Source organism: Natator depressus, chromosome 9 (genome assembly GCF_965152275.1).
Source record: "Natator depressus isolate rNatDep1 chromosome 9, rNatDep2.hap1, whole genome shotgun sequence".
Lineage (NCBI taxonomy): Eukaryota > Metazoa > Chordata > Testudines > Cheloniidae > Natator > Natator depressus.
Window position 1 is genome coordinate 39,239,843 of NC_134242.1, and position 27,313 is coordinate 39,267,155.

The 27,313-nt window shown below is 41.7% G+C and overlaps 2 protein-coding genes across 3 annotated transcripts in view; both read left to right on the forward strand.

Moving 5' to 3' along the window:
* Window positions 1-27,313, forward strand: part of SPSB4 (splA/ryanodine receptor domain and SOCS box containing 4) — a 306,597-nt gene that overhangs the window by 13,740 nt on the left and 265,544 nt on the right. The window lies entirely within an intron of this gene.
* Window positions 6,585-7,984, forward strand: LOC141993706 (uncharacterized). Its single transcript, XM_074963251.1, has 2 exons — window positions 6,585-6,996; window positions 7,583-7,984. The coding sequence occupies exons 1-2, from the start codon at window positions 6,585-6,587 to the stop codon at window positions 7,972-7,974; spliced, it is 804 nt and encodes a 267-aa protein (XP_074819352.1). The 3' UTR covers window positions 7,975-7,984.

The following is a 27,313-nucleotide window of genomic DNA, read 5'->3' on the forward strand; positions in this document are numbered from 1 at the left end:
ATAGCTGGAGCATAGTGCACTCTGGTTATGCTACCCTGTTCCTTCCTCTGCCCCTTCCTTCCCCTGACAAGCCCCCTAAACTGGGTATTGTGAGAAATGGTGGCACAGAGCAACTCCAGCTGTTCTTCATCACCCAGGAAACATTCTTACACCAGGATATTCTCTGGAGACCTGGTCCATGTATGCAGCTGGAGCAAAACAGTGTCTAGCCCATTGATTTCAATAGGTGTGTTTGGGGAGTATGCACTTCTCACCCAGAAAAAGGATTGCAGAATTGGGCCCTTAAGCAGTTCATTTATCCCTAGCTGGATATGACCGAACACTGGAAAGAGACCAATCCACTATTTGTCTTACGATATTTAAGCCTGGACTGGATTTATCAGATAGGTATGAACATTGAGGCCAAGTACCCTTTGGGAATCATTTGTGTCTTTCACCTTTTGTCCTTGTTTATGGAGAGTTAGTGGGAGAGTGAAGCCAAAACAGGCTTTAGTTAGGATTTCTGACAGGGAAAATACCTTGCATATGTTCAGCTGACATGTGGAGCAGTTAGGAAGAAAAGCACTACAAGGGTGAATTTCTGGTACCTTGAGGTACACTTTGAATGCATTGAATGTTCTCATATAACTGTAAAATTTTGCAATTTTAAAATTTTACCTACTAGACAGAGACTGTTAGGAAAGTTGTGACCTGTGGGGAGGAGCTACACTCCATCCCACCAGTTGGTGGCAAGGATGCTACAATTCTTAGACCCTGCTATGAGGTTCCATCTTAAGCCATTGGTTAAGAGATGTCTAATACATTTGAAACTCCCCTAGCCTTCCAACTGAGAGAATGAAGAAGAAACATTTGTCCTCTCCTCACATCCCTCCTGTCTGTTGGAAGGGTTTGTGCTAGTCTACCCTTTCCACAGTCTGTCATCTGAGTCCTCCTTTGCCATGAATAAACTGTAGCGCCTCACTCTGCTTTCGCAACTAGCAACAGATTGAAATTGCCATGACTGTACTTAGTTGTCCGTGCTGCTTTTCAGACCCCTGAAATGTCTATGCCTTGGCTGTATTTGACATCTTGGAGTCCTACACAAGGCCTGATTTTTCTGAGGGCCTGTTTCAGCACTTTTCAGGTGTCTCATAGACACTTCTGAAAAATGTAGACTGGAGTCTGCAGTTGTCTCAGGTACTTGTGTGGGGTGCACCAGGGTGGGAGGCAACGTAGGAAGACCCGTGATGTCCTCTTATCTACAAGGGGTACCATGACTTGAGCATATGGTATGTTTTGGCAAGGAGAGAATTTCCAAGTAAATAAAGTCTGGGATAAGAGTTTTCATGATGGAAAGTGCTGTCAGGTCATTTTAGAAGAATTAGTTTACTTTCTGTGTTCAGAGATGAAATACAAATCAGCAAGATTTCTCGAACACCATGAGAGGACTCTTTTCATTACCTTCCTTTTGGGAAGGAAAAGATCCCTTTGGTATCTTGTCACAGAGTTTGTTACTGAAAGTGGCTTTTCCAAAGGTAAATTGCTCATCTCTGAACATCATATTATCCCAGTTTCCTCTGCTTTCAGCGGAACAAAACTGAAATGTGTATATTTGATTTCACATATAAGATAAACTCCTGTTTCCACTTACCAGGAAAATCAAGGTGCCTTTGTGTTTCAAGCCAGATGGGACAAGAAACAGAACTACACTCAGATGCTAGTTGGATCTCTTTTATTCATTTTCATGTGATAGTCCTTCTGGGTTTCTCATAAACTTTGTATCATATGGCCTATATAATTGGTGCATCCAAGACCTCTGTTATATCATCATGATGACTTAAAAGGCACAAAACAAAACAAGAAACCATCTCCTCATTCTGTTGAAGTCCATTTAAGTTAGGGATAGGGCTGTGGTCATATGGATCAGGAGTAGGTGGCACAATGAGTATGAACCCTTAATGACACATCTTTGTAGATCAATAGTTTAAAAACTTGGAGTGTCTTCCACATTTCTGAAAAACATTATGGTAATGAAGCTTGACCTTCAGAAGATATTGGGCCCGATTTTTAGAAAGACCTCAATCCTGCCTCTGCTAATGAGGGTGTAAATTGTATCTGTCATTAATTGCAGGTGCAAACAATAGCATTTTCACTGCAAGCTATTTTTTTGCAAAGCAGTCTTACATATTCATGGGTACTGATCCAAAGACAATTAAAGTCAATGGCAGGCTTTCTTTTGACTTCCACAGGCATTGGATTAGGTCCATAATTTACATTTGTGACTGATTATACTCACAAAATTACACCTACAAAAATGGAGGCCATTTCTCAAAACCAGACCAATTGTGCTTCACTGTCAAGTTTTTCAGACTAATTCAATAATGTCTGTATTTTTCTTTCATTTTTGGGGGACTTTCAGTACTGTATATTAAAACTGTCTGGAATTATACATAATTCACTTATTGTAAAAGATTTCTCCAGCCTTTAAATAGATCTCAGCTCTGTTGTTCTACATACGCTGATTCAGAAAGTCCATAACCAAAAAGAAACTCTCTTTCTTTTGGGACAGACTTGATTCTGGTTCTCTCTTTCTGGTTTTCCTGTTACATATTTATAAATCTAGTAGGCTCTTGATTTACACTTGTGTGATTGTTGTATGAACAGCTCGGGTGAGATCAAAAGGACTGAGGTGAAGATGAATGGTTCTCTTAGTTACCGTGAGAATGTTTCATTTAATATGATTGAAAACATCATTGAGCACATAACATGTATGAAGCACTTATGGATGTTCTGAGATTTACTTTAAATTCATATTTTATTTTTTAAAAATATTCTTCCCCCCAGCTCAAGTCATGACAAACAACGCATTATTACTGCTGCATGTAGCAGCCTCATTTTAACAAGATCTGGCAGACACCCAAGAATTTGCAAAGACAACAACAAAAAACCCCAGCAACAACACCTCACACATTAAAAAGCTTTAGATATGAATTAATGCTCTGTTCAATACTTTTTTCACCTGCTTTGAAATGGGAACTGCAACTGTTTGATAATTTGAAAGTTGTCTTTTATGTTCACTTCTGTATGTACCTCTGTAATCTCAGTTAAAATGCTATTGAGAAACATCTACTATTTTAGAAACTCCGTGATTCACAAATGATCCCAACAGCACCTGTCGTAATAAGCGCAATTGGGGAAGACTTTTATTTTTTCCTTTTCTCCAGCAATGGAAAGAATCCCTAGTTATAGAAGGATGTGCCACAGCACTGCCATAGCCCTCCCTTAAATACCAATGCTAGGTGCAAACAATGAGGGAGCACTATGTTTAACTAGTCAAGCAATCTAACCGGCTGAGGTATACAGATATAGAGTGAAATCCTGGACCCGTGGAAACCAACAATAAAATTTGCGTTGGCTTCCATGAGGCCAGGGTTTAACCCATAAACTCTGAAGGATACCATTAATGGTATTGCATCATAAATAGTTCTGAATATGAATTATAACAGAGGCTCTCAGCCTTTCTAGATTACTGTACCTGTTTCAGGAATCTGATTTGTCTTGTATACCCCCAAGTTTCACATCACTTAAAAACTACTTGCTTACAAAATCAGACATAAAAATAGAAAAGTACATAGCACACTAGTATTGAAAAATTGCTGACTTTCTCATTTTTTCCATATAATTACAAAATAAATCAATTGGAATATAAATATCGTACTTGTATTTCAGTATATAGAGCAGTATAAACAAGTCATTGTATGAAATTTTAGTTTTTACTAATCTCGCTAGTGCTTTTTATGTAGCCTGCTGTAAATCTAGGCAAATATCTAGATGAGTTGATGTACCCCCGGAAGACCTCTGAGTACCCTCAGGGGTACATGTACCCCTGGTTGAGAACCACTGAATTATAAGACTACAAAGTGAACGCTAGTGCTCCTATCCTAACGGAACTGCAAACGAGGGGAAGTATATTGCAATACAAATGGCTGTACTCTCAGAGCACTATGAAAAGATACTTAACTTACAAAATTCTGAAAAATAGAGGAGGGAGTAGGGTGACCAGATGTCCTGACTTTACACGAACAGTCCCGATTTTTGGGTCCTTTTCGTATATAGGCTCCTATTACACTCCCTCCCCCTCCCACCCGCTGTCTCGATTTTTCACATTTGCTGTCTGATCACCCTAGGAGGGAGAGATGAAACGAATAGGTTTATTTTAAATCCAGAATGTTTTCTTCAAGTCAGCATATCCTTAAAATGAAACAGTCCCACAGTTTAAATGAAGCCATCCATAGCATGAGGCACTTTTCTGTCTGTACATTTTAGGATGGGATTTTCAGATGTACTCCAAATTGGCCTAACTCTGTTCCCACAATGTTAAAACTCCTGATGATTTCCATGGGAATAGAGAAAAGGAGTACTTGTGGCACCTTAGAGACTAACAAATTTATTTGAGCATAAGCTTTCGTGAGCTACAGCTCACTTCATCGGATGCATCCGATGAAGTGAGCTGTAGCTCACGAAAGCTTATGCTCAAATAAATTGGTTAGTCTCTAAGGTGCCACAAGTACTCCTTTTCTCTTTGTGAATACAGACTAACATGGCTGCTACTCTGAAACATGGGAATAGAGTTAGGCCAACACTGTGAGTGCCTTTGAAAATCCCACCCTTAAAAGTAGTGTAAATAAAAATACATTGGCTCCATCCTGGAGTCCTCAGACTTTATGGGATTTCACCGTGTCATGGCCTGCCTTCTCTGCATGACCAGGAAGCCCCCTGCTCTTAGGAGAGAATGCAGTGGGAGTCCTCCTTTCTTCCCATAGGAAGGAATGATTTGTCCTTAACATTGTCAGAATAAGGGAATGATTGCTTAAAATTAGTCACAGCCAAAACAAGTGAGAAGCTGATGATCTGTGCATGCTTCCCACTCTGATCAAACACACTGGGCTATTTGCAAGGCTGTGTTGGAGTAGAAATTATCCTGCATATTTGAAATGTAAGTCTTAAAAAAGGAGATAAACTGTGGCTAGCCATCATGACTGGCTATTGCTGGCTGGTCCCTTTGAAGGCAATGGGAGTTCTCTCTCTTACTATAACGCGAAGGAGGATCTGGGCACAAACAAACTCCAGCACCATTTCACCTTTCAAGGGTGAAGTTCCCACAGTTCAAGGGCTCAGCACATGCCCTATGCACCACTTAAGTCTTGCTGATACTCTCTCTTAAAAATTGGGATTGTCCACCTTGGGAAGGACTTAAATAAGGAGGAACATTATAAAAGTATATAAAAACAATTAATGGGCTAGTGAAGGTAGATTGGGAGCGTCTCTTCTCCCTTTCTCAAAACAAAAGAACAAGACAACATTCAAAGAAATAGAACAGGAAATTTGAAACAGGAAATAATTTTTTCACACAATGCTCCATTAGACTTTAGAACTCATTGTCACAGGAAGTTATGGAGGCCAAGTGTGACTGGTTGTATCACAGAAAACCCCTTGGGAACTGCCAACTGATGTGCTGAGACTACCTTTAAGTCCGTTTTCCTTAACTGAAAACACCTTAAGAAGTGTTCCTGTCTCCAACATTCAGATACCCAGCTCCCAATGGGGCCCAAACCCCAAATAAATCCGTTTTACCCTGTATAAAGCTTATACAAGGTAAACTCATAAATTGTTCGCCCTCTGTAATACTGATAGAGAGATGTGCAGGAGGTTTTGGAATTAATTGAGAAACTTAACAGTAACAAATCACCAGGACCAGATGGCATTCACCCAAGAGTTCTGAAAAAACTCAAATGTGAAATTGCGGAACTATTAACTATGGTTTGTAACCTGTCCTTTAAATCAGCTACTGTACCCAATGACTGGAAGATAGCTAATGTAACGCCAATATTTAAGAAGGGCTCTAGAGGTGATCCTGGCAATTACAGACTGGTAAGTCTAATGTCCGTACTGGACAAATTAGTTGAAACAATAGTAAAGAATAAAATTGTCAGATGCATAGAAGAACATAAATTGTTGTGCAAAAGTCAACATGGTTTCTGTAAAGGGAGATCTTGTCTTACTAATCTATTAGCCCTGGTCTACAATAGGACTTTAGGTCGAATTTAGCAGCGTTAAATCGATGTAAACCTGCACCCGTCCACATGATGAAGCCCTTTTTTTCGACTTAAAGGGCTCTTAAAATCGATTTCCTTACTCCACCCCTGACTAGTGGATTAGCACTTAAATCGGCCTTGCCGGGTCGAATTTGGGGTACTGTGGACACAATTCGACGGTACTGGCCTCCGGGAGCTATCCCAGAGTGCTCCATTGTGACCGCTGTGGACAGCACTCTCAACTCAGATGCATTGGCCAGGTAGACAGGAAAAGAACCGCGAACTTTTGAATCTCATTTCCTGTTTGGCCAGCGTGGCAAGCTGCAGGTGACCATGCAGAGCTCATCAGCAGAGGTGACCATGATGGAGTCTCAGAATCGCAAAAGAGCTCCAGCATGGACCGAACGGGAGGTACGGGATCTGATCGCTGTATAGGGAGAGGAATCCGTGCTATCAGAACTCCGTTCCAGTTTTCGAAATGCCAAAACCTTTGTCAAAATCTCCCAGGGCATGAAGGACAGAGGCCATAACAGGGACCCGAAGCAGTGCCGCGTGAAACTGAAGGAGCTGAGGCAAGCCTACCAGAAAACCAGAGAGGCGAACGGCCGCTCCGGGTCAGAGCCCCAAACATGCCGCTTCTATGATGAGCTGCATGCCATTTTAGGGCGTTCAGCCACCACTACCCCAGCCGTGTTGTTTGACTCCTTCAATGGAGATGGAGGCAATACGGAAGCAGGTTTTGGGGACGAAGAAGATGATGATGATGATGATGACGAGGTTGTAGATAGCTCACAGCAAGCAAGCGGAGAAACCGGTTTTCCCGACAGCCAGGAACTGTTTCTCACCCTGGACCTGGAGCCAGTACCCCCTGAACCCACCCAAGGCTGCCTTCTGGACCTGGCAGGCGGAGAAGGGACCTCCAGTGAGTGTACCTTTTAAAATACTATACATGGTTTAAAAGCAAGCATGTGAAAGGATTAATTTGCCCTGGCATTCGCAGCTCTCCTGGATGTACTCCCAAAGCCTTTGCAAAAGGTTTCTGGGGAGGGCAGCCTTATTGCGTCCTCCATGGTAGGACACTTTACCACTCCAGGCCAGTAACACGTACTTGGGAATCGTTGTACAACAAAGCATTGCAGTGTATGTTTGCTGGCGTTCAGACAACATCCGTTCTTTATCTCTCTGTGTTATCCTCAGGAGAGTGAGATATCATTCAAGGTCACCGGTTGAAATAGGGTGCTTTTCTTCAGGGGACACTCAGAGGTGCCCGTTCCTGCTGGGCTGTTTGCCTGTGGCTGAACAGAAATGTTCCCCGCTGTTAGCCATGGGGAGGTGGGAGGGTTGAGGGGGTAGCCACGCGGTGGGGGGAGGCAAAATGTGACCTTGTAACGAAAGCACATGTGCTATGTATGTAATGTTAACAGCAAGGTTTACCCTGAAAGAGTGTAGCCACTGTTTTATAAAATGTGTCTTTTTAAATACCGCTGTCCCTTTTTTTTCTCCACCAGCTGCATGTGTGTCAATGATCACAGGATCTTCTCCTTCCCAGAGGCTATTGAAGATTAGAAAGAAAAAAAAACGCACTCGTGATGAAATGTTCTCTGAGCTCATGCTGTCCTCCCACACTGACAGAGCACAGACGAATGCGTGGAGGCAAATAATGTCAGAGTGCAGGAAAGCACAAAATGACCGGGAGGAGAGGTGGCGGGCTGAAGAGAGTAAGTGGCGGGCTGAAGAGAGTAAGTGGTGGGCTGAAGACAGGGCTGAAGCTCAAATGTGGCGGCAGCATGATGAGAAGAGGCAGGATTCAATGCTGAGGCTGCTGGAGGATCAAACCAGTGTGCTCCAGTGTATGGTTGAGCTGCAGCAAAGGCAGCTGGAGCACAGACTGCCACTATAGCCCCTGTGTAACCAACCGCCCTTCTCCCCAAGTTCCATAGCCTCCTCCCCTAGACGCCCAAGAACGCGGTGGGGGGGCCTCCAGCCAACCAGCCACTCCACCACAGAGGATTGCCCAAAAAACAGAAGGCTGGCATTCAATAAATTTTAAAGTTGTAAACTTTTAAAGTGCTGTGTGGCATTTTCCTTCCCTCCTCCGCCACCCCTCCTGGGCTACCTTGGTAGTCATCCCCCTATTTGTGTGATGAGTGAATAAAGAATGCGTGAATGTGAAGCAACAATGACTTTATTGCCTCTGCAAGCGGTGATCGAAGGAAGGAGGGGGAGGTTGGTTAGCTTACAGGGAAGTAGAGTGAACCAAGGGGTGGGGGGGTTTCATCAAGGAGAAACAAACAGAACTTTCACACCGTAGCCTTGCCAGTCATGAAACTGGTTTTCAAAGCTTCTCTGATGCGTACCGCGCCCTCCTGTGCTCTTCTAACCGCCCTGGTGTCTGGCTGCGCGTAACCAGCATTCAGGCGATTTGCCTCAACCTCCCACCCCGCCATAAACGTCTCCCCCTTACTCTCACAGATATTGTGGAGCGCACAGCAAGCAGTAATAACAGTGGGAATATCGGTTTCGCTGAGGTCTAAGCGAGTCAGTAAACTGCACCAGCGCGCCTTTAAACGTCCAAATGCACATTCTACCACCATTCTGCACTTGCTCAGCCTGTAGTTGAACAGCTCCTGACTGCTGTCCAGGCTGCCTGTGTACGGCTTCATGAGCCATGGCATTAAGGGGTAGGCTAGGCCCCCAAGGATAGGCACTTCAATATCCCCAACAGTTATTTTCTGGTCTGGGAATAAAGTCCCTTCCTGCAGCTTTTGAAACAGACCAGAATTCCTGAAGATGCGAGCGTCATGTACCTTTCCCAGCCATCCCACATTGATGTTGGTGAAACGTCCCTTGTGATCCACCAGAGCTTGCAGCACTATTGAAAAGTACCCCTTGCGGTTTAGGTACTGGCCGGCTTGGTGCTCCGGTGCCAAGATAGGGATATGGGTTCCATCTATGGCCCCACCACAGTTAGGGAATCCCATTGCAGCAAAGCCATCCACTATGACCTGCACATTTCCCAGGGTCACTACCCTTGATATCAGCAGATCTTTGATTGCATGGGCTACTTGCATCACAGCAGCCCCCACAGTAGATTTGCCCACTCCAAATTGATTCCCAACTGACCGGTAGCTGTCTGGCGTTGCAAGCTTCCACAGGGCTATCGCCACTCGCTTCTCAACTGTGAGGGCTGCTCTCATCTTGGTATTCATGCGCTTCAGGGCAGGGGAAAGCAAGTCACAAAGTTCCATGAAAGTGCCCTTACACATGCGAAAGTTTCACAGCCACTGGGAATCGTCCCAGACCTGCAACACTATATGGTCCCACCAGTCTGTGCTTGTTTCCCGAGCCCAGAATCGGCGTTCCACAGCATGAGCCTGCCCCATTAGCACCATGATGCATGCATTGGCAGGGCCCATGCTTTGAGAGAAATCTGTGTCCATGTCCTGATCACTCACGTGACCGCGCTGACATCGCCTCCTCCCCCGGTATCGCTCTGCCAGGTTCTGGTGCTGCATATACTGCTGGATAATGCGTGTGGTGTTTAATGTGCTCCTAATTGCCAAAGTGAGCTGAGCGGCCTCCATACTTGCCTTGGTAGGCGTCCACACAGAAAAAAGGCGCGGAACGATTGTCTGCCGTTGCTCTGGCGCATCTCGGACATGACGATGATGGCTACCAGTCCTACTGCACCGTCTGCTGCCACAAGGCAAGGGGTTCCTGCTGCTGTGTAGCAATGCAGTACCACGTCTGCCAGCACCCAGGAGACATACGGTGACGGTTACCTGAGCAGGCTCCATGCTTGCCGTGGTATGGCGTCTGCACAGGTAACTCAAGAAAAAAGGCGCGAAATGATTGTCTGCTGCTGCTTTCACGGAGGGAGGGAGGGAGGGAACGGGGGCCTGACGATATGTACCCAGAACCACCCGCGACAACGTTTTAGCCCCATCAGGCACTGGGATCTCAACCCAGAATTCCAATGGGCAGCGGAGACTGCGGGAACTGTGGGATAGCTACCCACAGTGCAACACTCCGGAAGTCGACGCTTGCCTTGGTACTGTGGAAGCACTCCGCCGAGTTAATGCACTTAATGCACTTAGAGCATTTTCTGTGGGGACACACACACTGGAATATATAAAAACGATTTCTAAAAAACCGACTTCTATAAATTTGACCTAATTTCGTAGTGTAGACATACCCTTAGAGTTCTTTGAGGGGGTCAACAAACATGTGGATAAGGGGATCCAGTGGACATACTTAGATTTCTAGAAAGCCTTTGACAAGGTCCCTCACCAAAGGCTCTTACCTAAATTAAGTTGTCATGGGGTAAAAGGGAAGATCCTTTCATGGACTGAGAACTGGTTATAAGACAGGGAACAAAGGGTAGGAATAAATGGTAAATTTTCAGACTGGAGAGGGGTAACTAATGGTGTTCCCCAAGGGTCAGTTCTAGGACCAATCCTATTCAGCTGATTCATAAATGATCTGGAGAAAGGGGTAAACAGTGAGGTGGCAAAGTTTGCAGATGATACTAAACAGCTCAAGATAGTTAAGACCAAGGCAGACTGTGAAGAACTTCAAAAAGATCTCACAAAACTAAGTGATTGGGCAACAAAATGGCAAACGGAAATTTAATGTGGATAAATGTAAAGTAATGCACACTGGAAAAAACAACCCCAACTATACATACAACATAATGAGGGGGGCGCTAATTTAGCTACAACTAATTGGGAGAAAGATCTTGGAGTCATTGTGGATAGTTCTCTGAAGACGTCCAAGCAGTGTGCAGCGGCAGTCAAAAAAGTAAACGGAATGTTCGGAATCATTAAAAAAGGGATAGAGAATAAGACGGAGAATATTTTATTGCCCTTATATAAATCCATGGTACGCCCACATCTTGAATACTGCGTACAGATGTGGTCCCCTCATCTCAAAAAAGATATGCTGGCATTAGAAAAGGTTCAGAAAAGGGCAACTAATATGATTAGGGATTTGGAAAAGGTCCCATATGAGGAGATATTAAAGAGGCTAGGACTTTTCAGCTTGGAAAAGAGAAGACTAAGGGGGGATATGATAGAGATATATAAAATCATGAGTGGTGTGGAGAAAGTGAACAAGGTAAAGTTATTTACTTGTTCCTAAAATATAAGAACTAGGGGCTACCAAATGAAATTAATGGGCAACAGGTTTAAAACAAATAAAAGGAAGTTCTTCTTCACTCAGCACACAGTCAACCTGTGGAACTCCTTGCCTGAGGACTATGACAGAGAACTAGTTTAAAACAGAACTAGATAAATTCATGGAGGTTAAGTCCATTAATGGCTATTCGCCAGGATGGGTAAGGAAGGGTGCCCCTAGCCTCTGTTTGTCAGAGGGTGGAGATGGATGGCAGGAGAAAGATCACTTGATCATTACCTGTTAGGTTCACTCCCTCTGGGACACCTGGCATTGGCCACTGTTGGTGGACAGGATACTGGGCTCGATGGACCTTTGGTCTGACCCAGTATGGCCATTCTTATGTGCACAGCTGTTTGCCCTCCCCCCTCCCTGGCCAGGTATTAATACATACTCTGGGTTAATTAATAAGTAAAAAGTGGTTTTATTAAATACAAAAAGTAGGATTTAAGTGGTTCCAAGTAATAGACAGAACAAAGTGAATTACCAAGCAAAATAAAATAAAACACGGAAGTCTAAACCTAATACAGTAAGAAAGGCAAAGAGTCCTGTGGCACATCCGACAAAGTGGGTATTCACCCACAAAAGCTCATGCTCCAATACGTCTGTTAGTCTATAAAGTGCCACACTCTTTGCCTCTTTTACAGATCCAGACTAACACGGCTACCCCTCTGATACAGTAAGAAAATGATTACAGATCAGAGATGTTCCAATAAGCCTCTTTTACAGACTAGCCTTCTTTTAGTCTGGGTCCAGCTATCACTCACACACCTGTGTTTACTGTCCTTTGTTCCTGTTTCTTTCAGGTATCCTTTGGGGGTGGAGAGGCTATCTCTTGAGCCAGCTGAAGACAAAATAGAGGGGTCTCCCAAGGGCTTAAATATACTTTCTCTTGTGGGTTCATTTTTCAATCAGGGGTCATTTTTCTTGAAATGTAAATGATTGCACCTGGTCCACTTGTTCACTGTATGTGGAAGTGTGTTGGAAAGCGAGGTGAAGGACAGCTCAGTCTGAAATGTGCAAATCTTTTCTCTTGATGGGTTTCCATTTTGAAAAATGCTGCTTTGACTTTTCAGGGTCTGATTTCCCCTTTGCCTTTCATCTTGTGTAGTTATTTGTGATATACTGAAGCACTACCGTTCGGATTTGGTAACTTTTTACACCCGCTTTGGACAGGTGTTCATGCCTACACAAAGATGTCAATTACTATAACATATTTCAATATGAAAAATAAGAGTGATGGTTATTTTGTGGACTCCTGAAGTGATTCAAGCTGGGAGTGTCTGTTGCGTACTTGAGGGTTCGATTATGTGACCTGAGTCATGGCACCGTTCTGTTGGACTTCATGTTATAACTTCTAAAGCCTTATCAGTATAGTTATGCTGGCATGAGACTAGTATATGAGTGACCAGCATCAGACCCTAGGAATCTAGCTAATGTAAGCTTGTTCAAGTCTCACTACATCTTCAGCAGTTGCTTTGTTGTAGTAGATTGTCACTAGAAATCCTTTGCTCAGAAGCTACAATAAATTGGTTTGCTCCTCCTCCCAAATTACAGACTTAAAATGATACAATGTCTGATTCTGATCTAAAGAATGCCAGCATAAATCAGGAGTAACTGTAGGGAGGTGAATGGATTACATTACGAGTGAAAGGAGAATCAGGCCCACAGACTGCTTCCACTAGAGGAAAGCCTTGTTCCCTCTAGCAGTGTGTTTACAAAAGGTTTATTTCTGGTAATGAAAAGTGGTATTGTCTGCTCGGAATATGACCCAGGATTCATTGTGCGTATGGATTGAAAATTTAGAAATGCAGATGCTTATTTTTAACATAGCATAGGGGAACGAGACAGCAGTTGCTAAGAGAAAGTCAAAGAAGGTGGGTTTTTTTTCTTCTTTGATTACAGTGGAGCAGATGTGTGCATGACCAATTATGCAGATTTGTTTCCTTATGCAAATTACAGAACAATTTACATTCAAACGGTAAGTAAATGTTCCCTGTAGAATGTCTCTTTTTTGTGTGTGTGGTCTGCTGCTTCATCTTGTGATGCTAACTCCCTATTCCTAACTGTGCTGGCCACTAGTACAATGAAATTATTTATCTTGTCAAGCAGATACTTTTCTCTGTCAGTTGTTTAATGCCATACACTTTATTAAATGTCTGGCAGGACAATCACTTTTTTGGTGGGGATGGGGGTGGGAAGACAGAACAAAAATGTGAACTTAAGTGCAACATGTTTGGATTTCGTGGCTCAGAATAAATATTAGTGTGACCTGCACTGTGAGTTATTAGAGTCCTGATGTTGAAACTTGTATATCACTTTAAATCCCATTAGGCTGAACAATATTCCCATTACGGCATCCAGTGAAGTATTGAGCACCTACCCATCCACAGCAAAGGCAGTTTTTAAATAACATGTAAGCACCTTGTAAAAAGGAGTTTTTAGAACCTTGAATATTGAATTTCTCAAATAGTGGCCTGTTTTTGGTGGATCCATGTTATTTTTTTCAACAGAATGAATTCATGGCATTAGATTAATGCCAATGACCTGTCTTCACATAAGTACTGAATCTACTCTACATCATGTTATCAGCAAAATGGAATTAACTAAGTTCATAGCAGCCTTACAAGTTTTCAAGGGAGCGTTAATTAAATGAAAGATGTCCATTGTCTCTTCAGTTACTGCTATGCCTTTCGACAGTCCAGGTCAACATAAATTTATTTTAAAAAAATCAAAGTCATTGTCTTATGGTCAGTGGTTGTAGAGATGGTTACAGAGTTTTCAGTGAGCGTTTCTGTATTAGAAGTCTGGCAAGTGGGAATTGCGCTGTCATTGTGCCCTAGGTAAAGGATAGCATATGAATGGAATTCATTAATATTTCAAATTGTGTGCCAGATGGGTAGGTGTGTAGCACTAAAGGGGATTAGGCTGTAACTGCATACATCAGCAAAATTGGCTTAGTCTGGAGAAAGAAAAGGAGTACTTGTGGCACCTTAGAGACTAACCAATTTATTTGAGCATAAGCTTTCGTGAGCTACAGCTCACTTCATTGGATGCATTCCAATGAAGTGAGCTGTAGCTCACGAAAGCTCATGCTCAAATAAATTGGTTAGTCTCTAAGGTGCCACAAGTAGTCCTTTTCTTTTTGTGAATACAGACTAACACGGCTGCTACTCTGAAACTTAGTCTGGAGAAAGGAAGATGCATGTGAGGAGTTTATGGTTCACTCAAGTTTATATTCAGACCTATCAAGTTAGATCACTGTAAAAAGCTATTTAAAATAGCCAGTGATTGCATAATCCTGTAGAGTATTTTTTTAATCAGTAGAAAACAAAACCAAGTGCTTGATTAATTTCACTTCCCTTTATAAAAGCATGAAAACCTCAGTTCAGCTTCCATTACATACTGAAAGTATCCACATCACAAAAAAATCTGTCATAACTGGAAATATCATTAGCAAGCATGTAATAGTTAATAAAATAACAATTTATAATGACATTATAATGAAATATATAGAATACTTTGCACTTGTATAGTGCGTTACATCTTAGAAGAGCTATACAACCATTGATCCTCACAGTATCCCCAATGAAGAGGGTAAATCAGTGGTGGGCAACTTGCGGCCTGCCTGCGGCCCTTCGGGGTAATCCGCTGGTGGCCCATGAGACAGTGTTTACATTGACTATCCACAGGCACGGCCGCCAGCAGTTCCCAGTGGTTCGCCATCCCTGGCCAATGGGAGCTGCAGGTGGCCATGCCAGGTCCCGGGAATGGCAAACCGCGGCCACTGGGAGCTGCAGGTGGCCGTGCCTGCAGATGGTCAATGTAAACACTGTCTCATGGCCCATCAGCAGATTACCCTGACGGGCAACAGGTTGCCCACCACTGGGGTAAGTGGAATTATTCCTGTTAGTGTCTGAATGGAACTATTATTTATTTCTTGAATGCTTGCAGTGTTCTTATCTTTGTAAAGAACACACAATAGACACAGGGTAAAATTTTCAAAGGCGCCCAATTGATTTAGAAGTTTAAGTCTCATTTTCAAAAGTGAGTAAGTTACTTAGGACCCTTTCAGGGGGGGTTAGGCACCTAAACACCTTTGAGGATCTGGGCCTAAGTGCTTTAGTCATTTTTAAAATAGAATTTAGGCTCTTAAGTTACTTAGGTTTTTGAACATTTTACCCATAGTCCCTGTCTCAAGGTGCTTAATACCTAAATAGACAAGCAATTGAATTGAGACACTCAAGGTACTGAATGGCCACTAGGGGACTTAATCACACAGTGGTGCAGTTAGCAATAACATTTCCTTGGATGGTAAACAAATACTGATATGCTTCACAGAAGAAGAATAGAGGTTTTAAAGAGGAGAGGGTAAGTGCTTGGTGCCTATGGTGTCATGGGCAGCATGGAAGAAGAACAGAGATAAGAGATGATGATGATCATAAAAAAGCAAGGAGTGCAAGGTTCAAGGCAGACATCGAGGGGGATGAGAGCTGAGGTGCTGCCCAAAGCAGAGCTGTGTTGAGAATGTGGAGCTTCACAGTATTAACATTCATGGCAATAAATAAAAAGGACACTTATTGTTCATATGGACATACAAAAACCTGCAGACCCAAGCTGCAGTTAGATTGTCCTAATTAGAAAGAAGCCTGAAGCACAACCCAGATCTGAACACCTCTTAACTTTATTTGGGTTACTAAGTGGGGTAGTGCCTTTCACAATCCAGAACTTAATCCCAATCTAAAATTTACTGCTGACTCTTAAAGGGAAAATGTCCAAAAGCTGCTAAGTGACTTTCACTGGGACTTTGGCTCCTCATTTAGGCACTATATCTACACGTCTGACCCTCAGATGTTAAACCGTTTGATTATTTCCCTAGAAATCTGGCTTTGAAATTTGCATCTTGGGTTCATCTTTAGTTTTTATAAGCATACTATTTCCATACTGAAAACCCTTAAAAGGGAGCATGTCAAAGGAAAAAGAGAAACCATTTAGGATTTTAGATTTGCATAAGCTTCTGAACCACCCACAGACGAAGTAAAGTTCTGAGACCTCAAGAAGACTTAACAGAAGATTTGTGGCTGCAGCTCCCTGCGTAAAAATTGATTCTGCCCATGGATATATCTACAATAGGCCTAGCTTTATAAATAGCTATAAAACAATTCATGGCTACAAAAGTTAGATTTGTTTAAATGCTTATTTGTAGAAACATTCTGTCACTGCTGGTTTGTACTTTAAAACTGTACTATGATTATGACTTAGGTGCAGTCAAAACTGATATAACTTTGAATTAGGGAAATTTCATGACCAAATCTAGTTTTCCTTGTTGAAATTGTCTCATCTAGTGTACTGCTGTAAATCTGCTGAAGTTTCACACCTGACGTTGAATAGAACGTCATATTATGGTAGAATAAGTATTGTAGATGTACTGGGCAGGGTAAACTGGAAAAATTAATTGCTTAGGAACATAGGTGGCTCCTGACTCTATGATAGTATGTTGCCACATACAATTTAAACACAAACATTTAAACAAGCTGATTTATCAGTTCCTAGGGTCAGATTGTGCCCTACCTCTCCATGGTATTTATTGGTCCTCATTACCAAGGCATTTGAGCACCTCACAGTCTCACAATACCCCTGTGAGGTAGGGGAGTGCTATTATTCCTACTTACAGGGGGTACTGAGACCCAGAGAGGCCAAGTAAGTTGCTGAAGTTCCTCTGTTAGCAAATTGAACCCAAGTTGCTGAAGTTCCTCTGTTAGGAAATTGAACCCAGACTGCCCAATTTCTGTGTTGGCAGCCTAACCACTGGACCATCCTTCCTCTCTGCCCTTGTGCTGGTGCAGGAGGGAGGAAGAGAGGTACCTACCTTTGTATACAGGTAGGGCAAGGACTCCCCAAGCACAAACCGCTCCAGAGGAGTGAGGGGACAGTGGGTGGGTAGGGCCATTACCCTTTCTGTATGAGGCAGAAAATTTGATTTGCTGCAGCTGCAAGGACTCCTAGCTACACCTTTCTGAGTTTTGGCATGATGCCCCCTAGTGCTGCCAATGGAGGAGTGCACTGTTTTGTATGAGAGGTTGTGGCTCTATGATATAGTTCAACCCCCCAGTGCAACTGGAACACTTACAGAAAAGTTTTTAATAAAGAGAGTTATTACACAGGAAGTCATTTGTCTACAATAAGTGTTATATATACCAGAGTGCTAAGAATAAGAGTATGGACTTAGTGACTGCTTATTCACAAAGAACATTTAAACTTGTATATAACCAGTCCATTGGAAGAAATATACAATTGTATTAGGTCACAGAGCAGTCACTTTGAAATATCTGAGTATATTTTCCTTTTATATTATATTCCACTTCACTGCCTCTCCTGTCCCATGAATTACTTGTGTATATGCATAAGTGACTGTCCACGAGTTCCTGGATATGAGCCTGAATTTGCCTTGCAGAATTACAGTGTGATCCTTCAGAATAATGGTTCAAAATACTTCTAACTTTTTACTGACCATGGAAAGGTAAATTTAGTAGCTCTCCAGAGGAACAATGGACAACTGCTGTGGCATAAGTAGGGTGACAAACTATAGAGGAGCTTTGGCAAACTATGCATGTTCTCCTTCGCCCAAAGGATTGATGAGTTTCAGTGTTATGAATCCTTCTTTACAATACTTTTGATTCAGGAGGGGTTCACACTGAAATGCTGATTCTGTAGAATGGGCTAGGAATAACTTTTAAAAAAAATTTCATGATCTAAGTTAGGGAAAGAAGTTTAAAATGTCATTGCTTTGAGGAAGGACAGGAAAACATCTGAGGTTCTCTTTGTATTGTTATTCACCCACATTAATCTGGCAATGAATAAGAAAAGCAGGGGGTATTTAAGGCTACTTTTCAATGCAGAGCACAGACAGTATGAGAGAGTTGTGATTTTTCTGAAGACTAATTTTTCCTCAGTGTAAGTACAGCATTCTTGTATCAATGTTTGACCGGAATGACTTTCACAATATTCAGTAGCTGTAAGCTTCTTTGTATAATAATTATCGGTTAGCCTCAAGATAATGTCTTTTCATGGTTTGGTTGATGCAGCTCAAATTCTTCTTTCGTACGTTCTGCATGTTACTTTTTCTGATTTTGTATGGTTTTTTCCTTGAACCTGTTTGCAGTTGTAAAGGATGCAACCAATATTGTCCAATGGTTAGTAAATTCTGACATATGGTTATCACCATGAACATACTGATTTGTGCACAGATCTCTTGATTGACTCCCCTTTCCCCAGACAGGGGATAGCTGCACCACAAGACCAAAATTTGACCCACCTTGTGTTGCTATAATCAGATGTGAAAAGGCCTATAGCCTCTGAATATACTGTTTGGGGTTTTTTTACAACTACTGTTTTTCTGAACTCGGACTCTTCAAGAAACGATAACGAGCACAGACCATTCTCAGAACAGTTCAGACATTAACTTGATCCTCCCATATCAGAGAAGGAAGTCACGCTCCAAGATTCAACGAGAACTGAAAGGCAAAACAAAATTTTCTTTCCTCTGGAATCCAGAGACATACCAGCCCAGTCTAGGGTTTTGACATCAAGCTCTGGAGCTCAAAAATAGAAGCGTGGTTTGCTTGGGGGGCTAGATGAGTTTGGCAAACAAAAATGGCGTAAATCTTCCTGAGACAAGGTGGGTAAGGTAATATCTTAGGGCTAGTCTACTGTTGTGGCAGTGCTTTAACGTGGCTTGTGTGGTCGCGGCAGAGTGCTGGGAGAGAGCTCTCCCAGCACTCTAAAAAAACCCACGTTCACGAGGGGTGCTGAAATTTGCTGCGCTCGGGGAGGGGGGGGGGTTCACACCCCTGAGCGAGAAAGTTGCAGCGCTGTAAATTGCCAGGTAGACAAGCCCTTAATAACTGCTGTTGGTGAAAGAAACAAGCTTTCCAGCTTACACAGCTAGTCAGGCCTGGGAAAGGTACACAGTGTCACACCTAAATACAAGGTGGAACAGATTGTTTAGCACATTGTCTAGGTGAAGGTGAAGTGGTCAGTTAACACCTCTGCAGTTGTAGGATAAAAAAGGGAGGGGGAGCTGTTAAGGGGTACAGATTGTTGTAGTAAGCCTCAAATCCATTGTTATTTAGTCCATGATTTTTAGTGTCAATAAAGTTGTGAATGTAAGCTCCCAGACTTGTTGTTTGAAGGTGTTGTGCTGGTTTCCTTTGAGGATGAGCACAGTGAGGTCAGATGTGGAGTGATCGCTTTGTGAAAAGTGTTCACCCACAGGTGATATGTTGTTTTTGTCTTTTATCATTTTTCTGTATGATTTCATTTGAGAGCACAGTGATTGTTTTGTTTCACCCACATAGTTGTTGTTGGGGCATTTAGTGCTCTGAATGAAATACACCACATATTGTGAAAGGCACATGTAAATCTTCCTGTTATTTAGAGTAATGGAGAGGGTCAGCTGATGTTGCTGGAGAGAACAGAGGTATCTTTAGGTATGATGATACATAATAAAACAGTGTTGCTAAAAAAAAATGAAATAACCATGTCAAATTCAGCTTCATTCATAACAAAATAATATCTGTCTAATATAATTTCTAAAGCCTCACCACTGCAGTATCTACCAACTGGGTGGGAAGAAGACAAAGTCAACAGAGAAGAAAAATCTGCAGATTTGAAGAGGACATTTACTCCTGCAGAACAAACTATTAACCATCAGTTCATTTTAGCTCTGAAGTTGGTGACATGCTGCACAAGAAAGAGGACAGTCTTGGGTTGTTTTGTTCATAAATGAAAAGAAAATGGTGTACTGCTAAGTCCTTCAATATGAATGAAAAAAAGTTTAAAAGAGAGCAAAACACACTTTTTGTGATTAACACAATTTAGGGCTGGGGTTTATAGTGCTTTCCCTTACCCCAGAAACAATCAACAACAAAACGTTTTCCAGTGTTCAAATCCAGCATTTTAGGGAGTTGACTCTATGCATCTCTAGGTACATTTACTCTCAGCTGTGAATAATTTGCCATTAAGATTAAACTGAAATCTTATATAACTAGTGGTCTAGAAACAAAAAACAGTGGGACTTGTTCTAAATCTTAGGAAAAATCTGACACTTTGGGTCAGATTCTTATCTAAGTTGCACCAATGTAAATTCAGAGTAACTTCACAGAAGAGCTTAAAACACTTTTGAAAATGGGACTTAGCCTCCTTGATTACATATGTGCTTTTGAAAATTTTACCGGATGTGCTTATATCTTCATATCACATGTTAGCATGACTGCAATGTTTCCTCCTTAGGCTAACAAACCCCACAAATAAACCTGTTCTACTTTTATGACAAGAGTGGGGTAGGGTTATGTGCATTTTACATGCTGAATTACATGTCAACACATCTCAAGGGAAGAGCTATGCGACTCCAATCAATTGAATTTTGCACAGGTTTCAGCCGCTGTTGTTTCATAGGTTCTCAACTCTTGTGGTCCACTCAGAATTGCATCTTTTCTGGAAGCTCAAGTGATCGGTGAGTTTTGCTACCTCGTGCCTTGCTCTAGGAACACTCCCTTCCATTCCACCAAAAGCCTTTTCAGGGGGCCAGGATGGCCCATCTCTCCCTCATCCATTCTCTGGTGTCTAGAGTGTGCCATCTGATCTATTTTTCCTCCTCCTCCTTGATCTGCCATGGGTGGGTAACTAACCTCTACCCTCCACTTATCCACAATCCATCTACAACTTTTTTGCCGAATAGGAGTTCTTTATTATCTCAGCGCATCTCGGCTCCAGAGGAAAGGGCCAAAAGGAAGAATAGGGTATATGGGAAGAGGGATGTGTACGCTGCACCCAGATGATACCAGCTGGGGTACCTTTCGGTCTCTAGAAGACATGGGGTCAGGAAAAGGGTCATCTGACTGCCTCCTGAGGCAGGGCACTGGCAGCCCCCCAGTGACCTTAGCTATGTCTACACTAGAGACCTTACAGCGGCATAGCTGTAAATAATAATAAATAAAGGATGACTCAACTTGAGAATGAAGTATTTCAATGAGATGTCCTTGTAATGTGTACTTTTATCTGGCTAAATGTAGCACTGCTTGGTTCAATTGCATAGACCAGCAGTCTAGTTTTCAGGAAATCTCCACATCCATCTTTATTGTTTGTAATGTCAGATGAATTTAGCACCACTTTTCCCATTTCTTACTGAGCACAGTTAAACTTATCTGTGGAGGGTAAACCAGGCTTAGCAAACTAATCCAATAATTTATGAGCCCAACAGTTGTTTCTGCTTTTCAGGCCAGGTGTAATCTTATGAACCATTTTTTTTCTTCTTCCCAGGAGTAAACGATGACTGGGCTGATGGCCAAAAATTTAATTAAATGTATTTTTTTCTTCTATAATCATACAGTGTCACCTGGCATTGTGGTTGTTCCCTTTATAATTAGTCATGAAATAGCATGATACATGCTTTTTTATTTTCAGCAGAAAGTGATCACCGATTAATTTATTTTTGGAAGGTATATGTGGAGTGGTATTAACAAGTACAATTCAACTTTTTCCATGAAGAATTTACAGAGAGATCCACAGCCCTCAGCTAAGCTAATGTTTTGTGAAAGGGAAGGATTTGTGGAATCTCTCAGAAAAAGGTTAATTTTTGTTCTCTCTCTTACACGAACTCAGAACTGGGGTAATAGAGTGGAAAATAACAATTCAGTTGTTCAAAAATTGTTCACAATTGAATTGTAAATTGTGACAAAGCAAGAAAAGTGCATGTGTGTTCAGTGCGCCTGATTGTGGTTTCACATCACTCTTAGAGTGATATGACTCCATTGACATCACAATTTTAATGCGTTCCTGTCTCCACCTGCTAGAAGGGAGGATCAAACCTACTTGTTTGGAAGTATTGGAGAAACCAAATTGCAGAAAGAGGTAGAAATGATCATTTATGCATGGTGTTGTTTTTAGATTGCACATCTTTTTTTTATTATTAGCAATTGATATAGGGTCCATATTTGTGGCATAATTATTGATTGGGGTCTTAGGAAATGTGTTTGCTAAAGGAAGTCCTCAGTGTATTTCTGAAGGGTTCCAGCCATTATTAGAGGTCTTGGACTATTAAATTACCATTCTCCTACCTGATAGTGTTTTATGCACAATAAAATTCAATACCTGTACCGAAATAAACTCATAGAACGTGTGGCATTTTAAAATGTCAATAAGATAAATAGGACCTGTAAACATTTGTAAGCAGATTTTATCTTCCTGGCACGGTATGTTCTTCCTTCTTGAACATTTAGAATGGAAACATCTGTTTTTTTGTTGTACTGAAAGCTGACTGATTACAGCCAGTTACAGACTGAATTACAGGCATCAAGTTACCGGAACAATGAAGAACTTTAAAAAAATAAAATAAAAAAATAGAATTCTGAATGCAGACACGATTAAATGTTGCATTCTCAGATTAATGTGCTTATAATGGGGATGCTAAAGATGGAGGGTGTTAAACATCATTTGCTATTTGTTTTAATCATAGGAAATTATCTACACAAGTCAGAGTAAATTTAAAGCTAATTTCCATGACAGCATGTATCCACTTTTTAGGCTTCACGGCTGCTCCTCTTTGTAGTTGACCATTAGACTAGGTAGTTCAAATGTTTTTTGACAAACAGCTTCGCAGGGCTTTGGAGCGGAGCCCGGAGCTGGAGCGCGGAGCCGTGGAGCTGCAGGTTTTTGCCTGGAGCTGGAGCACAGCTCCACAGCCCTGCAGCTTAGTTTAAAATTTTTTTAAAAAATCCCCAAAAGATAACAAATGCTGGAAATGAACAGCTAAGGGTCTGAATGTGGTGGCTCAGGACCAAAGCCTTGCATACTAGTGAAAGAGGAAAAGGAAAGAAAATACTGTATCCTGCCACTTGAAGGCACACGCTCTGCATGGAACTTGTTTACTTTGACCCGGGTGTCTCGACTGAAGTTAGGACTGAAGTTTCTTCAACCTGGTCCAAAAGGAGAGCAAAAGGCTATGTGAATGAAGCTTTTCTTCAGATGTGAGCAGAGGAGAAGAGAGAAATAAACCAGCTCTATCTTAAAATCTCCATTAGGTCATACAGGCCTGCTGTGTAATAGGGTAGTTACTTTCCCACTTTCTCCTAGCTTCCTGGTCTAGGCTTGCTACAAGAGCTTCCGGACACCCTTTTCTTCCTTTTTCCTCTGTGGGACTCGCCTCAGCCCAAGACACTTTCCTTTTTATATCCTTGCTATAATCTCATCGGGGGATTTTCTACCTTTCCAGCAGGCACACTGAGTAGCTTTGTCGTGAGTAACCCTCTGGCTAGTCCTCTTCGTATGCTCCACTCTAAGCAGTAGGCAAGGAAGGGATAATATTCACCCCAGCACAGAGATCCAGTCAGTCTGCCACTGCCATGTAATCCTGCATCACTTATTATCAGCCCTACCCACCCAAGCCAGCTTTGCCCTCTTGATTTCTTAATAATGGAAATACACTGTTGGATGTATAGTGTAAATTTTGTAGATAGTTTACTAAATGTGTAGTAAAGGTTCTGAAAGGAATGTGATCCCAAGAATATTTCCCTCACTTAATTTCCCCTAGTCCTTGCATGCCCTCAATCCTATGCCCTGCCAGTCTCCTACACTACTCCAACAATTTCACTATGTGGAATGTCCACTTCTGTGGTTCCCAGCGCCAAAGTATCTGAGCACCTCACAATCTTTAATATATTTACAACACCCCTGTGAAGTAGGGAGGTGCTATTATCCCCATTTTACAGATCGGAAACTGAGGCACAAAGCAGCTAAGTGATTGGTCACACAAGAGGTCTGTGATAGAGCGGTTTTAGGCTAGTGCCTTAGCCACACGGCTAAGCATAGTTCCATACCACCCTTTTACGTGCTCCCGGTCAAGCACACCTGTAGCCCAAACCCCTTTTGTTCCCCTGCCCTATCTCTGGGAAAAGCAAATGATGCAAATACAAACTTTGTTTCACGGGCAAAAGATCCATTCATTCCTGGACCAGTGTCAAAAAAGCACTCTTATAGCAATCTCAATTAAAATCTTTAGAATTGCCATACCCAGATAATTAATATTATTCTGGTATTCCCTATACGAAGTGTGATTCCTAACATTAATGAGGCAAGAGGAAAACTGTATCAAATTTAATGGCAACCATTGTAGAATGAGGAAACGATCACAGTTTTAAAGTCTGGTACTTGCAAACCATCAGGGATCAAAACAAATGCTGCAAACCCCTGGAAAGATGAGACTCTTCACTTCCCAGTGGTGTATAAAATCGCAGCATTCTGATTACTATAATTTTTCTCCTCCTTCAGTTTCAACATGATTTTAGCAGCTGCTATCTTGGGAACTGCAAAGGCTAGAAATCAGAGCTGTAGTTATATTCTCTCTGGAAGCCTGGAATGCAACATTCAAGAGGCATAACATATTAATCTCTAACTTTAGCAGTTTGTGAGATAGTGCCTGCCAAAATCATGTCTGAATTCAAGCGCAGGGCTGTGGGAAAACTAGATAATAAGAATGACGTGATGTTTAAAGTCCACACAATTTATCAGGGCTTGGAGGCCCGGCATACATTTCTAAGCACTGATGCTGGACCAATGATCCAAAAGAAAAAAATGTCAATCACTTTTAGTAGCAGTGCTGCTATTGAGACAATCTATGCTACTGTTGGCTCTAGTCCGCTGTAGGAATGTCTCAAGGAACAATGTTTCATTCTTTAATGTCAGAGCGTCAGAAGAAAACCAAGGTTAGAAGATGAAAAGAAATGCATTAAAAGTATTGAAGATCCCAAGTATACACATGAAGCAAATATACACATGAAGCAAATACATTCCTTCACAAAAGCTTTGGATAGCAGTTCCCCTGCACACCTGTCAATATCAATATTTAGAGGTATCTTTCCACTGCTGCACTAACGCAAAACCATTGTAAGGGACACGGTTCCCTGCACTATTATGTATTAATGCTCTAAACTTCTACAGAAAAGTACAGAAATCTGAACTCTTGATTTTGTATGTTTAAAAATATTGGTTTACCATTTGTGGTTTTTTTTAAGTATATTATAAATTAGGGCAATTAAACTGCAGTTCTAATTTTGATGGAAGAAGACTCATAGATTTAAAGGCCAGAAGGGCTCATCATGATCATCTAGTCTGATCTCCTACACATGGCAGGTTACAGAACCTCACCCACCCAGTCCTGTAATAGACCTATAACCTCTGGCTGAGTTACTGAAGTCCTCAAATCTTGATTTGAAGACTTAGGATTTCAGAGAATTCACTGTTTACTCTAGTTCAAACCAGAATGTGACCCGTGACCCACTCTGCAGAGGAAGTAAAAAAAACAAACAAACAAAAAACCCAAGATCTCTGCTAATCTGATCTGGAGGGAAATTCTTTCCCAGCTCCAAATATGGGCTATCAGTTAGACCCTGAGCATGGGAGGAGTTCGGAAAAAATTCTCTGTAGTAACTCAGAGCCCTCCCCATCTAATGTCCCATCTCCAGCCACTGGAGATAGTTGCTAATAGACATGGAGAATAGGCCATATGCCATTGTAGGCAACCTCATCATACCATCCCCTCCATAAACCTATGAAGCACAGTCTTGAAACAAGTTAGGTTTTTTGTCCCCACTTTTCCCCTGGGAAGGCTGTTCCAGAATTGCACTCCTCTGATGGTTAGAAACCTTAAGCTAATTTCAAGCCTAAACTTGTTGATGCCATTTTATATCCATTTATTCTTGTGACAACATTGACCCTTAGCTGAAGTAATTTCTTTCCCTGCCTAGTGTTTATCCCTCTGATGTATTTATAGAGAACAATCATCTCTCTTCTCAGCCAAGCCAAGCTCCTTAAGATTCATGTCACAATGTAGGTTCTCCATTTCTCTGATCATCCTAGTAGCCCTTCTCTGCCCCTGTTTCAGTTTGAATTAATCTTTCTTAAACATGGGAGACCAGAATTTCACACAGTATTCCAAATGAGGTGTCATCAGTGCATTGGATAAAGGTGATAATGCTTCTCTATCTCTATCGGAAATATTTCACCGCATACATCCTAGGACTGCATTAGCCTTTTGCATGGCCACATCATATTGTTAGCTCATAGTCATCCTGTGATTGTCCAATACATCCAGGTCTTTCTCCTCTTCCACTTCCAACTGATACTCCCTAGCTGTTAGCAAAAATTCTTATTGTTCATCCTTAAATGCATGACCTTTCACTTTGCACTATTAAATTTTATCCCATTTCTATTACTCCAGTTTTCAAGATCATCCAAAACTACTACTTTGATATTCCAGTCCTCCTCTGTATTGAAAATACCTCCCAATTTTGTGTCAATTGCAAATTTTATTAGCACACACCCATTTTTTGTGCCAAGGTCATTAATTAAAATTTTAAATATGGTTGATTCCAAGACCAATTCCTAAGTAACTCCACTAGTAACTTCCCTCTAGCCTGACTGTTCACCTTTCCACATGACTCATTGTAGTACTCCCCCATCCTTAACCAGTTCCTTACCCACCATTCAATTCTCATATTAATTCCCATCTTTTCCAATTTAACTAATAATTTCACATGTGGAACCATATAAAATGCATTAGTGAAATTCAGTTAGATTAGATTTGCTGCATTTCCTATGTCTAGAAAATCAGTTATCTTCTGACAGAAAGAGATCAGGTTAGATTAGGTCTGGCACAATCTATCTTTTGCAAAACCATGTATTTTATCCTAACTACTGTTTACCTCTCTGTCCTTAACTACTTTCTCTTTCAAAAATATTTCTAAGACCTTGCATTCAACTGAGGTCAACTAATTTGTTGGTAGTTTTCCAGTTCACATTCCCCCCCGCCCTTCTTAAATATAGGCACTATATTTGTCATTCTTCAGTCAGAGGTATGGTCTCCAAGTATACAGATTTATTAAAAATCCTTGCTATTGGGCTTGCAATTTCATGTTCCAGTTCCTTTAATATTCTTGATGGAGATTATCTGGGGCCCCCAATTTAGGGTGACCAGATAGCAAATGTGAAAAAATCGGGACAGAGGTGGGGGG

What these genes read in the sequence shown, in the direction of transcription:
- LOC141993706 (XM_074963251.1), top strand. Translation starts at nt 6,585, where the DNA reads ATGAAGGACAGAGGCCATAACAGGGACCCGAAGCAGTGCCGCGTGAAA. An exon ending in AGGCGGAGAAGGGACCTCCA is followed by an intron (nt 6,997 to 7,582) that starts GTGAGTGTACCT and finishes TTTCTCCACCAG; the next exon opens with CTGCATGTGTGTCAATGATC.